Source organism: Tasmannia lanceolata, unplaced genomic scaffold (assembly GCF_043159265.1).
Source record: "Tasmannia lanceolata isolate RefF3 unplaced genomic scaffold, GAP_Taslan_0.1 ptg000013l, whole genome shotgun sequence".
Taxonomy (NCBI): domain Eukaryota; kingdom Viridiplantae; phylum Streptophyta; class Magnoliopsida; order Canellales; family Winteraceae; genus Tasmannia; species Tasmannia lanceolata.
The window spans coordinates 2,976,813-2,992,209 of NW_027518690.1; the positions used below are offsets into that span (position 1 = coordinate 2,976,813).

General features: G+C 38.0%; 2 protein-coding genes across 2 annotated transcripts; both read right to left on the minus strand.

The window, feature by feature from the left end:
* Positions 1-272: 272 nt before the first annotated feature.
* Positions 273-11,376, minus strand: LOC143889523 (GEM-like protein 1). Its single transcript, XM_077393770.1, has 4 exons — positions 10,924-11,376; positions 9,340-9,441; positions 4,598-4,869; positions 273-692 (listed from the first exon to the last, which is right to left on the minus strand). The coding sequence occupies exons 1-4, from the start codon at positions 11,267-11,269 to the stop codon at positions 495-497; spliced, it is 918 nt and encodes a 305-aa protein (XP_077249885.1). The 5' UTR covers positions 11,270-11,376; the 3' UTR covers positions 273-494.
* A 2,938-nt stretch (positions 11,377-14,314) lies between these two features.
* Positions 14,315-15,392, minus strand: LOC143890574 (RING-H2 finger protein ATL64-like). The gene is made up of 2 exons (XM_077395292.1): positions 15,330-15,392; positions 14,315-14,626 (listed from the first exon to the last, which is right to left on the minus strand). The coding sequence occupies exons 1-2, from the start codon at positions 15,390-15,392 to the stop codon at positions 14,315-14,317; spliced, it is 375 nt and encodes a 124-aa protein (XP_077251407.1).
* Between the last annotated feature and the right edge of the window lie 5 nt (positions 15,393-15,397).

A 15,397-nucleotide genomic window follows, 5' to 3' on the forward strand; every position in this document is an offset into this window, starting at 1 on the left:
CTTGTACTCTTTAGAAACATGATTCCCAATTTCGTGATAGTTGAGCCTATAGGTCAGTGAGATGGTGATACGTGTCAGATATAGGATTGAAGGGTTCATTCAGACCACTGTTTTAAATTTCAGCCAAAATTTGAAATTTTCGGATTTCATCCCAACCGAAATGACCGAAATTTGAAAAAAAAAAAAGCAGTTTCGGCCCTACCGAAACCAAAGCCGAAATTTAAATCCATGATCCATGCCCTAAAAAATGTTTTAGGAACTACAATGTAATCTGCAACAAAATGCAAAAATCAAACATTAACACCAGTCCACTAAGATACATCACATCATAAATGAAAAAAATAGAATCTCTGACTACACACATACAAAGAATAGCAGTGCAAAATCTTTTACAGACTAATTTTAAATACAGTACAATGTGTGTAAATCTGCTTCTCTGGAACAACTACAGCTTCAGAAATGGATGGGATTGGAACCCTAGAGCTGACTAAGAATCAAACGGGTGGCTGGGGTGGCTGACGATGGGCTTCCAAGGATTCCTCTAGGTGTTTTACGGCACTGTCGTAGTTAACAAAACCCATGAACCAAAATTCATGGTTGTCAATAGAGACAACCTGGATGTATTTTTCAGCAGGATTTACTTTGCTTGTTGAAGGATTAACTGCTTGTAGTTGATGCAATGGAATAACCACCTACTCATATTAGAAAGAGAAAATAAAAGGAATCAGAAAAATGCATGAAGAATAGTGTTATTAAGTATTTGCTTATAGAATCCAAAGTAATCATACAGAATGATTAGATAAATGCATGTAGAACAGTGTTATTAAGTATTGATGAGAGTCATCCAAAGTAATTATAAGACAAGATAAGAAAGAATACAGGATGATTAACATAATAGAAAAAACAAGTACAAAAAAAATGAAATAATCAAGCAAGATATTCAGTTGGTTTGAAAGCAAAAGAGTTCATAATTAGAGGTATTTTCAACTGAAGGGTGCCCTTGCAGAAATGGGTGAAAGCATGCCCCCCATTGGCTGCAAGGAGCGTTTACGCATTTAATGTAGTTAGACTTTCAGCCATCATAAATGCACAACTGCTCCTTGCAGCCTATGGGGGCACCCTTTCACCCCATTTCTGCAAGGGCGTCCTTCAATTTAGAATACCTCTCATAATTATTACCAAGAAACTGCATAAATGAATGAGCTATGAAAAAAGACAAGGCTACCTAACTAAAAATAATCCAGTAGTTGTTTTACTTCAAACTACTGTTCTTCAGCAGATGCTTGGCAGATAATACACACAACCAATGGCAGTATAAAATAGTATCTGAGAGTATAACCTAAATCTAAGCATAGAATTTTGGCCAGTCTCAAAACACTAGAGAGTAATAACAAAAACAAAAAAGTTAAATAAAAAATGGTTAGCATAAAAGCAGCACCCTAGGCGTAAGTCTCACAAATTTTCTGGATTGGTTGGTTAAAATTTCAGTAAAAAATGAAGAAATCCACAATAATTAAGAAAATAGATGAAAAAAAGGAAATTCTTATGAAAAGCCTGAGGGCAACTATTCATGCATAAATTCAATACACATTTAACATTTTATAAGTAACACAACAATATATTGTAAATACACATTGCTAATCAAAACGAGTAACCTAGACACTGAACAACCACAGTATACAAAAACAAACACCAGTGTTTGTAATTAATGAGAATGGATAAAACAGTGAGCATCAATATGGTTAAAAAAGGAACATAAACTTCACTAAACGTACATTTATGCATAAGATCATAATGAAAAAAAAAACAAATTCTTACTTAAATGACTGTTTCTCAAGAATATTGAACCCAGACAGCCCTACTCAGACCTGGTTGCAATATTTTTGGGAAGTCAAGGATTATTTTTAGATTATGACAACATAAACATATGGAACTTTTATCCTTTTTTGAATTCATAAATTCCTGTTTCTCTTCAATGTTTTTAAAAATATCATACAAGGGCAATGCACAACTCTAAGACTAACAAACCCACACCAAAAATAAATAAATCTTGAAAATTATTTTAATAAAAACTCATCACCTAAACATTAGGTTTCAACGCATATTACATACGTACGACACTTAAACGCATGTGAATCTACATGCATCACACCTATGGGTATGTCTCAACTCAAAATCCTTTGAGGCTACACCTCCCACACGTTAAATAACAGTAGCTTGACCTATGAATCATATTGGAGAGTCACATTAAATGTAAAGGAGAAGATGGTTGTCGAAATTCAAGTACAAAATCACCAGTTCTTACCAAATTGTCTGAAAAATCAAAAAATAATCCCTTCTGCTCATAAATCACACTCCAAAACTAGAGGATCCAAGTTCAATAATTGACGCTTTGGCGACATTTGCTCTTGGTTAGGAAGATTATTTGGATCAGTCAGATAGCGTGTCAGTATCTCGGCTCTAGCAATATGTTATTGAAGCATTTTGGTCCAAGATCTCTTCAGGAATTGGAAGAAACACATTTTTACACCACACAAGGAAAGAAGAAAATCGAAATGGATCACTCATCAGTAGCTACACCATAGGATCAATGCCTACAAAAATCAACAGTTAAGCTTTCTCTTTGAGTGAGAGATTTCATCAAAGAGTGAAAAAATAAAATACAATAATAGCTCGCTTAGGGACGAGCATATTGAGCGATAGTGAACCAAGAGAGAAGAGAGCTGGGAGAAGAACGAGACGTGGATATTGGAACTGCAGTGACTGTGGTTACATAAAATTCTGGTGGCAAAGGTTATGTGGAAGGTGCAAACGTCATTTGGAGACAAGCGCAGAAAAAATGGACAGAGATTGTAAATGTGAAAACTGTGGATACAAGGACTTCATGTGGACAAGATTCTGTTGAAGGTGCAGACCACATGTGGACAAGAAGGTGGAGAACTGAGTGAGCATAGGAGTATCAGGAGGACAGCCAGAAGACTTAGAAGGATGGACAATAAATCGATCCAAGAAGAGCAATACCTGCCGAGGGGAAACAAGGAGGGCTAATAGACAGAACGAGCAAGAATTGCTATGTATTTCTTTCAGGTACATGAATTACCAGTGGAGAAGTTTCGGCAGAAAGTGTTTTCCGGAGAAAGAAAACAGAGGCATCCATGAAAAATCACATGAAGAACCAGCAAGAAAGGGAAAATAAGGGATGGAGAAGTGAGGCATATGAGCAGAAAAGGATCGACAATACCTCTGCTGAAGCCAATAAATGAAGAGCATCGATCCACATTCTTACAGGTGAGTAGGTGACAGACAATGGAAATTAGATGGCCAAAGGACGGACCTTATGCACGTTCACAAGGTTGATGCACAGGGCTATAGAAGCCAAGTGCTTGATGTGCAGGTTGATGCTGCAGAGGAAAGAAGAATTTATCTAAAGTGTTTGATAGGACAAGAGAGGGGAAGGAATAAGTTATAAAGAAGAGAATACTACAGATGAGAAGAAGAATGAGCTGCATGACATCAGATACTATGAAAAAGATCCATTTCTGCTGGTTTCAAGTCAAAAGGGATGTAACATGGGCTTTAACACAACAGGAAGAAGGGGGTATTGGGCCGTTCTGAAGACTAAGACGATGGATAGCAGAGTCCCACGGACATACGGTAGAGAGGTAGGTTAGATTCAGAAATACAGCACTGCATGCATGGGGAATAGAAACTTTCCGGCTATTGGGGAACTAAATTGGAGACGTGGTGGGAATAAATCAAAACACAGTGGAAGCAAGCTTCTTAGGGTGAAGGTGAAGATAAACAAGGCACAGAGGGATTGTAGGTATGGTGTTTGAGGAATGGACCAAAGAGGGAAGTCCCAGGAAATCAATGGAGAAGATTATGGAAGCCTATCCATCGGTGGGACTAGAGAGGAAAGGTTAACTGATGATAGTTCTGGGTAAAAAAAAACTAATTACTCGAATCAATTTTCAGATGAGCATCAAGCCTTGTTTGAGAGGTAAGCAGACAAAGTTTTAAATTTCCACCGAAACCGATATGAAACAACTGAAATATTTCTGTTTCCATCTTCACCGAAACCAAAATGGATAGTGAAACCAAAAAACATTCAGTGTATTAATACTTAATAGTATAATATACCATATATTACATAATTATATTTATATGAATTGCACATGAAATATGATACATGTATTATGTATAATTGTTTATTATGAGCTAGAAGTGACATGAAGTATCAGACATGCACGACAATGCATGTCATTGGGTGTTCGATGTTGTTCAATCATCTTGGATGTCATTGGGTGTTCGATGTAGTTAAATCATTTTGGATAGGTTTTTTTTTTACTTATGTGATGGTTTTAAGTGGCACTTCCTGAAGTGTCATCTAAAATACCCAGCATTTGAATATGTTTCCATACGTTTCCATAATTTTACAGGATTCCCACAAAAATTTCCATCCAAAACCAAATGTGGAGGCCGTGGAGGATTGTCACTACAAAACCAAAATTTTGGTGGGAATACCTTATATTCAAATGCTGGTCTGGTTATTGGGTATATGAACACCAGCATTCAAGTATATCCAAAACCAAAATACCTTATAATAGCTCCATTCATTTTGGTCTCCAACTTTGTATGAAAGAGGATTGTCACTACAAAAAGCAAGCTTCGCAGTAGACAGATATAAAATTCCCATAACCGGACCAGCAGATGTTGATAAGTAGCAAGCATATGACTTGCGAAGTTGCTCCTCAGGAAGCGTCTCGAAAGTTTGCCGAAAGATCTTCTCATAACCACCTTCAGCTAGAACTTTGGTTCCCTGTGCAATCCTCCCCATGGCAGCATCAGCGAGACTAGGGCCTGTTTTCACTGATTTAATAAAGAGTCGTTAATATAGTCAGTTGTGATTCACAAAGAAACTTGCTGGTGTGGCTATATCACTTGTGTAAAAGAAACAAAAATTATTTTGTTTTGTACAGAGATAGAGAATTTTATAAGACAAAACAGAGGAAACTACACAGTACATCGTTGAAGAAACCACACCAGAGACCAGACCACTATCACACTATGTGTTTAAGCAAGCACATTTTGAGATAAGTTACTATCCTTCCACACTTGGGATCTGATATTTGAACCTAAGTCACAAATATCTCAGATATTTTCAAAATATCGCGTTTTTATCGCGGCATTTTAAAAAAAGGACAAAATCCTAAAATAATCCCGAGATTTTAAAAATATAGCAATATTTTCATTTTTATCATAAAATATTACGATAATATCATGATATTTTTACGATATTTTTTTATAGTTTTTCTAAACTTTTATATTTTTTAAATAATTTTACTTTTATAATTTTTCCCAATATCAAAAAAAGGGCAAGCCAGTGCATGAGGCTCCCGTCATTGCGGGGTCTGGGGAGGGCAACATGTGCGCAGCCCAAAACAAATTCCCAATATCTAACCCCCCAAAAAAATATACATCCCGAGTTTTCCATTGCCCAAAAAAATCCCGAGAACGATATTTGTGACATAGATTCCAACTAACCAAACTGGCCAGCATGAATCTGGGAGCCCTTCATTTCCCCAGGTTCCACTAGTAGCCTTATAATTCTTCAATGTTCAAAGCAACAAATCTTCCATGATTACTGATTAGGATGGTTTTTGAGGCTACTGATTTGATATAATAGCATGGGACACCTTGTTCAATCAGCTTTTTGTACTCCACCTACTTTGTACTTGTTTCATTTTGATGGAATCACTGTTATTGCTCAAAAAGAGCAAAAAGAAAACAAAAAGAAACATTTAAAAAAATAAAAATAAAGATTAAGCCATTTATTCTCATCCCCGAGATTCATTCTTGCCCTCCCACCAATCCCACGCTTGCCAACATCGAAGACATCTCCCTCCTCCCAACACGGGTGACCGACCAATGTCCTGATTAATTGCAAATCAGTGATTCACCACAGATTGTCGATCCAAACCTACTGATGACCATATTTGGCCACTGCAAGTCATCATATTTGCCTCAAAAACCACATGTTCTAAGCCACCTCCTTGTTGAAATTTGTAGTATTTGGCTCACCAGTGTTTGCTAAGGATGGATCTTATGTTGCTGTTTCTCACCACAAACCAATCCCAGGCCAGTTTGGCCAGGTAAATAACTAGGTTGTTATCAGTTAGCCGCCCTACTATTGGTTTGATCTTTGGTTGAGTGAGAAAGATGAGGTCACCATATCTTCAACTGTGCTATATAGTATATATTGTGATCCGTGTGGTACTATGACAGTTTAGTTACTTTGTCTGAACCTACTCCAATTAAGTTCAAGCCTTGCACCCACAAGAGCTAGCACACTTTCTTGTAAAACCCAGCAAAGAACAATAACATGAGTTGTCTATCACTTTCTAGTGGCATAGAAAAAGTGTGAGGTAACCATCATTCATCTACCTAGACACTTGTCAAAATGCACACGTTACATCACTATGGATACGAGTGTCAGAATCGAACACGTGTATCGAGAATCAGATTCGAAAAACCACAAAAAGAAAGATTCGTGGATTCGCCAGAATATTTCAATCAATTCTTAAATTTTAATTTTTTACATAATAATATGGTTATAAAAAGTAATTTATTAAATTTTTTTGCATCAGTATGAGGTAATCAATTCTTACCCCATGTCACATTATATATATATTTTAAAAGTAATCAATTAAGTAATAATAGGTTATTGCTTATTATAATTTTCTACATATATTACATAATAATATGGTTATAAAAAATAATATGGATATAAAATGTAATACATTACATAATAATATGGTTTTAAGAGGGTAATTAAATATAATGTTTATTTTGATAAAAAATTATTATTATTTTTTGAATGGCAAAAAAAATATCATTAGGATGGATAAAACTCAAAATATGCATGGACGAGAGGAGGATAAGAGGAAAAGAAGAGGGTCTTGGAGACAAAAAAAGTTTTATTAAACAACTAGTATTTTCAAGATAATGGATCCAATTCCCCAGGACAAGAAGTAGACTTATTTTTCCTTTCGCTTAGCCATAACCATTGCTCAAAGACATCAGTGCAGAACTACAGAGAAAATACCAAACAATGCCGTCTAAGAATTTCATAAGCTGCACGCTAGTTGAGTGAAACTGTGGACCAATCCTCAATTTGTATGCGCTAGTACTTCGTCTAAATTTTAGTCACGGTACTAGAAAGGCATCCAGAAACAAAACCCCCTAGTATGCAGGAGCAGACTTCCACTTACATTCCTAGCTGTGCATTTCCCTCTGTTAGAATCAGGACTGTAGGTTGTCATTTTACTTGACAGCAGAATCTAAACTGTAGAATTGAAGTAACAAATCAAAGCACTGTTGTCATAGTCAACAAGGTTAAAACTTCCAGGAAAATACTTCGAATTGGGAGGGCGATCGTCCCGATGAACTGACAGTACCCCAAATCCATACAGGTGAACAAGTAGAGGATCCTAGGGAGCTTGATAGAACCATGTCGAAGGAACTCAGCAAAATGACCCTGTAACTTTGGGAGAAGGGCAGACAGTTGAAGCACAAAAATTATTTAGTGCATGCAAAGTGAAGAAACCTTTTGCTTCGTATTCCACAAGGAAGTTAAAATGGAAGCAAGTATACATGTTGAGATCTGAAAGTACAATTCAAATCCCCGCATGATCATAATTACCTACCTCTTCAGAACTGCAGCCAAATTCAAAACAATTTTTCTATACAATTTGTGATGAAGTTTGAGAAAGAAAAAAGAAATGCATTCATCTAAAATAAGAAGCCAAGAATGGCCAAAAAATCTACTGTTATCACACCTAGTGCTTCTCCAAATGCAGTCAAAGCATACCCGAACAGATTCAAGTCGAATTAGCAATCTCATTAGCCAAATTTTTGGATGAGATTAGTGATATGCAAAGCAATAGCACATTTCTTTTGTTCAAATTCTCAGGAGTACCAACGATTTAGCTGATTGGTTGGCCAAATTAGAGGATCGGGGTCAATAGAGATTTTTTGTATTCTGGGCGATCTTTGCCCATTGACATGCACCTGTAATATTTTCATGGGAAATAATAAATTCGCACCCCCGGTAGGATAAGTCACACCCCTTTAACGTTAAAAAAACGTTGAAGTAGAACGGGATCTGAAAATTAGTTTATGACTGGATGGAGAAAATGTAAAGAGATCAAGGAAGTAGAACGGGATTATAGGGTAATAGTTTATTTGGATGGAATTCTTGGGAAACTATAATTGGTTTTTGGGTAAGGGAAGTGGATGTTGGGAAGACATGGATGGTGGGTGAATTTTGAATAGATGTTCGGGTGCTGCTTTCTTTATCTCTTGGACTGGTGACGGCATGTCGGTCCAGTCCACCTTAATATTTTGTAATGCAGGATGGGACTACTGGTCCCGATTGCTATCTTAATATTAATGAAATATGTCAATTTTCAAAAAAAGAAGAAGCGTTGAAGTCTACAACATGCCCTCCTTTAAAGGGGTGAGAATTATCCTACAGGGGGTTTGAATTTATCATCGCCCTATTTTCATTCGTCTATTTATCTGTAATCTTCTTCTTCAGACAGAAAAAGGCAATCGACCACAGATTCCAATTTGGATTACTACATTAACTCTGACTAATGGGGACTAACAAATTGACAAATTCCAATTTAGATTAGAACATTAACTCTACTTAATGGGGACTAACAAATTGTTACTCAAAAAAATTAAAAGGGAACTAACAAAATCACTTGAAGAAATTAAAATATATATATATATATATATGAGGAATAAGATTGTGAGGTCGACCGCACCTAAGCTGACCGCACCTAAGCTTAGGTGCAGTCGAGGGCCCAAACACATGGGTCCCACATTTTTTGTGCTGATCAAAACCATTCATTTGCAAGGCCCCATCATAGATAGGGTGTGTACAAAAAAATCAGGTCCACTGGATCATCCTAACCCCTCAAAAAATGGAGGGCAAAAATGGGCAGATTTGTGGCAAACGGTGTCTGTCCATTTTGACCTCCACAAATGGATGGGTTAGGATGATCGTAAGGAGCTGATTTTTTGTACATACCCCATCTATGTAAGGGCCTTTCAAATGAATGCTTTGGGTCATCCTAACAAAGTGGGCCCGCATGAGTTTGGGGCCCTCGACCGCACCTAAGCTTGGTGCAGTCGACCGCACAATCATTTCTCTCTCTCTCTCTCTCTCTCTCTCTCTCTCTCTCTCTCTCTCTATATATATATATATATATATATATATATATATATATATATATATATATATCTTGAAAATCACCCATAAACAGAACTTACAGTGTTGCCAAGTATTTGTTGCTAGATCCTCAGCCTTTTTCGTCGTTTCTCCTATCCTCTTCCTCCATTTACCAAGTACGTTGCGAACCGTATCCATAGTATCTAATCAAATTAGATCAATTACATATAATTAGATGAATTACATATCTTCAAAATCCATCATTTAATCAACCAAATAAAAGAAAAAGAAAAAGGGACTCCTTGTTATGAACCCAAATCGGTTCGCAACAGGAGTGATCTTCTAAGAGGAAATACAAGCCTCTTGACCTACTTTGAGTCAAGGGTGCGTCCTCCTTTGTGCCCAAAACACAATTTTTGGGATAAATTACTCATTAATCTGAAAAAAGACTAACTACATATTATCTATAGAAAATCAACTTACCACTTCCTGTAAAACTCCTACCCAAGCCAATCTAGATAACCCTTATCACTAAGACTCTTATCCTAACCAAAACTAGAGACAAAATACTAGGGCTGCAACTCGGGTCGGGCGGGTCGGGTTTTGGAGAACCCAACCCTACCCGAGAAATATCTCGGGTCGGGTCGGGTCGGGCTTTTTTTCGGAAAACCCACGATTCCCAAACCCGGCCCTACCCATGATAAATCTCGGGTCGGTTCGGGTCGGGTCGGGTTTTTTCACGTTGACGCAATTTTTTAAGGAAAATTCTTATTTGGCAAGGCAACTCAACTCATAGAAGCAGAAATCACACTCACATTACACTTGAATCAAACAATGATGTAATTACACTCACATTACACTTGAATCAAACAATGTTGTAATTACAATCAAACAATGCCGAATCAAACACTTGAATCAACTCAATTCATAGAAGCAGAAATTACACTCACATACAATAACAGTGGGTGCGTGGGTTTTCACTTTTAACTTTTAACTAACAATAGAAAAAAATGTACATACTATAACTTATGTAACTCGGGTCGGGTCGGACCCCTTCAAACCCGGCTCGACCCAAGATTCATGCGGGCTTTTGAATGCTAAACCCGGCTCGACCCGAAACCCATGAAACCTGAACCCAACCCAGCCTATTTTCGGGTCGGGTCGATGCGGGTCGGGTAAAACCCGGCTCGAGTTGCAGCCCTACAAAATACCACCAAACATAAACTAATTTATTCTACCTAAACGGGAACCATCTAGGCACATAACACTAGTCTAGTTAAATCCAAAAAAACTGCAATTATAAATAACCCTAATTTCCACAAAAACACATCTAACCAAAAAAAAAAAAAAACCCCAACGGCCCTATAAGGAAGTTTGGATTGCAGGAATTCTATAGAAAAGTTTGGAAGGAAAAATATTTCCAAAATTTCCTACATTTTTTACACATGAAAAAAATATAATTTTTCTTTTCTTTTTATGAAAGAATATAAATTGAACGAAATATAAATTGAACGACTCTATTCAATTTTTACTTAAAGAGACCTTCGATTTATGATAATATCTCTCTAAATTAATCATAATCATATCATTTTCCTTTAAATTGAGAAAATTTAAAAAAAAAAAAAAAACGAATAAAAAGTTCTGTTAGATAATCGATTAATCGAGAATCGGAATCAAGATCTCACTTTTAGCCGAAGAAGAAGACGAGGAGGGAGCGGGAGAGGGAGAGATGTAGGGATTTGACTCGGAGGGCATCGTTGTGGCGTGAGAACGAGTCGAATCGGACTCTCTCGTTAGATCGGAGCTCCATCGGACGGTTTTCGGCCCGGGTTGAGGCTCCGGAACCGGAGGTGTGGTTGTAGGAGGATCGGACGGTTGAGATGATCCGATCACGAATGTTTCCCACTTCTCCTCGTACGGAGGAGGGAGATCGATGTCTTTCGGATCGAGTTTCGGGTACGAAACGTGGTCTGGAGAGTGATTTTCGTCCGATTTCTTCGTATCGGATTTATCGGTGTTCTGAGGATCCATTCAGAAACCCTAACCCTAATTTTGTTCTTCTTTGTTGTTCTTCAGCTTCCCTTTCGTTTTTTCTGTCTGCATCTTCTTAGTTGAATCAGAAACGAACAGTTTTTTGGGGCCGATTTTTCTTCTCGCATGGTTTTTTTTTGTTTTTTTTAGAGAGTCCGGATCCACCGTACATGTGGCATCTAAGATGATGATGTGGATATATGGCCGTCGATCTGGTGGGCCACCAGTGTACTTACCAGGGTCAAATGAAACTATTCAACGGGAGTGCTGCGATTTCTGCTAGGAAAACACACACGCCTACACTAATTGCCATTTTTAAATGACAAAACTACCCCTATAAGAAAGAAACTAAAATGGAGTGCTGCTAGGGTAGTTTTGTAATCCAACATGGGTTTTGATAATAAATTAACTAAGGGCAGTGATAAATCGACTCCCCAAATGGATAAATTGACCCCCCCATGTGTCTTTCTCTCTCAAGTCAATTTATCCATTTGGGGAGTCGATTTATCACCCCCCATTAACTAAATATGAGTATTTTTATCAGACTTTTATCAAATAGTGTGTAAAATATGATAGTGAGGCGATCCACGTGACTCTAGTCACCACCCATGTTGAGCTTACAAAGATTAATAGTTTAGCTTTGCTTGCTAAACTCTAAGAGAGTCTTGATGGGTCAAAGGGCTAGGATCATCCGATCAAGGTGAAATCTGCAGAAATTGTTCGGCACTTTGCGTGCCTATTGGACTAACGTGTCCAATCACATACTCAGGGCTCAAAAGGTCGTTATTAGGAAAGACCACACCCGTAATTGTCTTTTACCATTTTTTCTTTGTTTACTTGTAGTATTGTGTGCAAGGAAAACGATAGCTTCATATCTACTATATATGAACTGCTTCTCTCTCATTTCTAGTATGAACTGCTTCATATCTCACAAGTATAGGGAAGGTAATTGTGTTGCAGATTCGTTGGCTAATCATTCTCGTTCTACTAGAGTTAATGATACTTATGGGAACTGGTTGGATCCCCCAAGAGACACGAGGGGAGCTGTTAGATGTGATTAGCTCAGTTAGTTAAATAATGAATTTGAACTAGAATAATCTTGAGAAATGGATAAAGCAGGCGCAAAAGTTCTTGATCATTACCATTCGCCCATCTAATAATGTTAAGGGAACCCTATTTGATACGATGAGTTGAAAATAATCCGCAGTTTGGACAAAACTATGGCCATGCAAGAGAGTAACTTATTTCTATCAATAAAATTTCAAGTGCCGCCCTAGGTCCCTAGATAAATTCCACGTTAAAAAAAGGAAAATGTTATCAGCACTACTATATTTTGATTATCACACTCCTCACTTTATTAAAAGTACAGTATGACCCGCACCGTATGATGATCCAAACCGTCCATTAGATGGGCCACATGATCATCCCTCTAACATTCAGATCGGAGGGTTAGGATCAACCTATGGAAAACAGACATCAACCTCTCTGTTACACTGTAGGTCTCCCAGATTGAAACACTTGTGAGGGTTTTATGAGTTTTCTTGAAATTTTTTTTATACTGCAACTAATGCTTTTTTTGCTGTTTACAAACCAACCTCAAACATAATTATGAGTAACTTATATAACATCATGCTTACTTTTTTTTAAAAATAAAACTGAAAGACATGAACAAATAATTGAAGTCATGGAGGCTAAATTTAAAAAATGTTTTAATGAAATTCCACTTTTATATTCCTTCACTACAGTAATGGACCCTAGGTTTAAGTTACAAGGTTTATAAGTCTTGTTAGAAGAGCACAATAACAACCTCGGTAATCATCCTGAAGATTCAGGGAATAATATAAATTAAATTAAATTATTATTAAGGTCTATGTATCATATATATATGAGGTAGAACAAGGACAAAGAAGACCTAGTTCTTCTATGAGCTCGGGGCCTAAAAATAATCCAATTTTTACTTTGATAAGCCTAAAAAGAGCAAAACCTAGTAGTGTTGGTGAAGCATCTTGCAATGAGTTATCATTGTATTTAAAAAATGAACATTATATCAATCCCGAAAAATAGGAAACTTTTGAAATTTTGCTTGGTAGAAAGCAAATGAGAAAACATATCCAGTGTTATCCGTCATGGCACGTGATCTACTAACCCCCCGGTGTCTACAGTAGCATCGGAATCCGCTTTTAGTGCAGGTAACAGGGTTTTAGAAGACAAAAAAACATTTCTCGGAACTCCGTGCGATCCCCACGGAGTTCCGAGAAATGTTCTGTTTCAAAAAAATACTTTCTCGGAACTCCGTGGGGATCCCAGTACGGAGTTCCGAGAAATGTTTTAATTCAAAAAAAAAAAAAAAAACACGGGCCGGCACGGTGTACCGCGGGCTGTGCTGTGCCTAGCCTCGAGGATTTCGGCCTAGCCTGGCACGACCCATGAACCTTCCGTGCCGTTCCGTGCCCGGCCCACGGGCCTATCGGGCCTCATTTGGTCGTGCCGTGCCGGCCCGGCCCGGCCCGTTTGCCACCTTGAACTTCAGCTTCAAAGGTAAGATAAACGTTTATAAGGAGAGACTTCCAAAAACCATTTTCTCTTTGGCACTTAATAAATTTGTGTATTGTGTGAGCTTCAAGTGTTTCACAATTTCAGTACTACATAGAAAAAACTTTAAATCCATGAATGAAATTTCCCCTACTAGAAAGGACTGATCTATTTCATTTAGAAGCAAAGGTACTTTCAAATGCACGGTTATGATCAAATGCATGAAACTTTAAATCATGAATGAAATTTCCCCTACTAGAAAGGACTGATCTATTTCATTTAGAAGCAAAGGTACTTTCAAATGCACGGTTATGATCAAATGCATGGTTATCGGGACCTCCCATCCAATATCTCTAGCTTGTTTCCTCCTGATCGTCGTTGATGTTGATCACCACGTCATTCTCACTGGAGATCGGCGAGAGGATATTTGACTGCAAAAAGGACACGTTGTGTGAGATGACAAGCATGCATCTATTCAATGGGGATGGAACAGATGGCCGAAGGAGGAAGCATTCAAAGATTCTCCTCATCCTCGAGCTCACTTAAACAATGGTTTAGCCTCTTCTTCACAATAGAATAATCAACGATTGGAAACCTCTCGATCACGGCGTGATCTAGCCCCTGCTCCGCCGGTTGGCCGCCGACATTTCCGCCGGTCCCGTCTCTAAAAATCCAGCAAAGGTAGACCACGAAGCATACGACGCCGAAGATTACACCGAAGAAGATTCCGAGCATGACCATCCAGGAAGGGAATGCACACCCGTTGAAGTCGAGGCCATAGTCATCATGCGATTGATTGCCATAAGCAACTAGTACTGATCGAGGCTAGCAATAGAAAAACAAATGGAAAAATGATGGGAAGGCTCTTCTCTTTCGTCATCGATCTCAAACAGTGTCGTAGTTGCAGGTTTGCACTTGTGCAATTATATCAAACAGTCATAGTTGCATGTTTGCACTTGTGCATGCTAAGGTGGCTGCCACATCAGACGGTGGAGCACGTCTGGCTAAAACAGTTACAAAGCCATTATATCTTTAATAGATAATAAATTCGCAAATGGTCTCCTCTATTTGCATAAACACCGTTGTCTTTTCTTCTTTAATATAATTGGCTGGTGAGAGCTTATGTGAAATGTAATAAACTTTTGAAAACTCTCTCTCTCTCTCCATGTCTTAATTTTCATCTTGCCTTGCATTGTTCATGCAGTTAAAAAAGTGACAGCTCAAGACACCTACACGTCTTAATTTTCTTTAATTGGCTGGTGACTGCCTTGGTTGGTGCTCGTCGGAATTTGATTGCAACATGTTCTGCAAGAAAGCGAACTTCGACTTTGGAAAGTGTGTATTTTTGGTTCCTAAACAACGTTATATGTGTTGTTGTTATCACTAAGTGCATGTCTAAGTGGCTTGTCCATGTTGCTATACCTATATTTTACTTTTTCATCAAGCAAAAACTATGATGAGATCCAACTGGAGCTGAATCCATTTGATGATGCCCAAAATCTGACTGCACGAACTAGCTTCGCAGAACCTGTAATTCTGCGCTCACAGAAAAAGCGTCAGTGGGCCGGGAGTTGTGGCTCCGGACGGCCATTTCGA

What these genes read in the sequence shown, in the direction of transcription:
- LOC143890574 (XM_077395292.1), bottom strand. Translation starts at nt 15,392, where the DNA reads ATGGCCGTCCGGAGCCACAACTCCCGGCCCACTGACGCTTTTTCTGTG. An exon ending in CTGTGAGCGCAGAATTACAG is followed by an intron (nt 14,627 to 15,329) that starts GTTCTGCGAAGC and finishes TTCTATTGCTAG; the next exon opens with CCTCGATCAGTACTAGTTGC.
- LOC143889523 (XM_077393770.1), bottom strand. Translation starts at nt 11,269, where the DNA reads ATGGATCCTCAGAACACCGATAAATCCGATACGAAGAAATCGGACGAA. An exon ending in AACAAATACTTGGCAACACT is followed by an intron (nt 4,870 to 9,339) that starts GTAAGTTCTGTT and finishes TTATTAAATCAG; the next exon opens with TGAAAACAGGCCCTAGTCTC. An exon ending in ATGAATGGAGCTATTATAAG is followed by an intron (nt 693 to 4,597) that starts GTATTTTGGTTT and finishes TAATATGAGTAG; the next exon opens with GTGGTTATTCCATTGCATCA.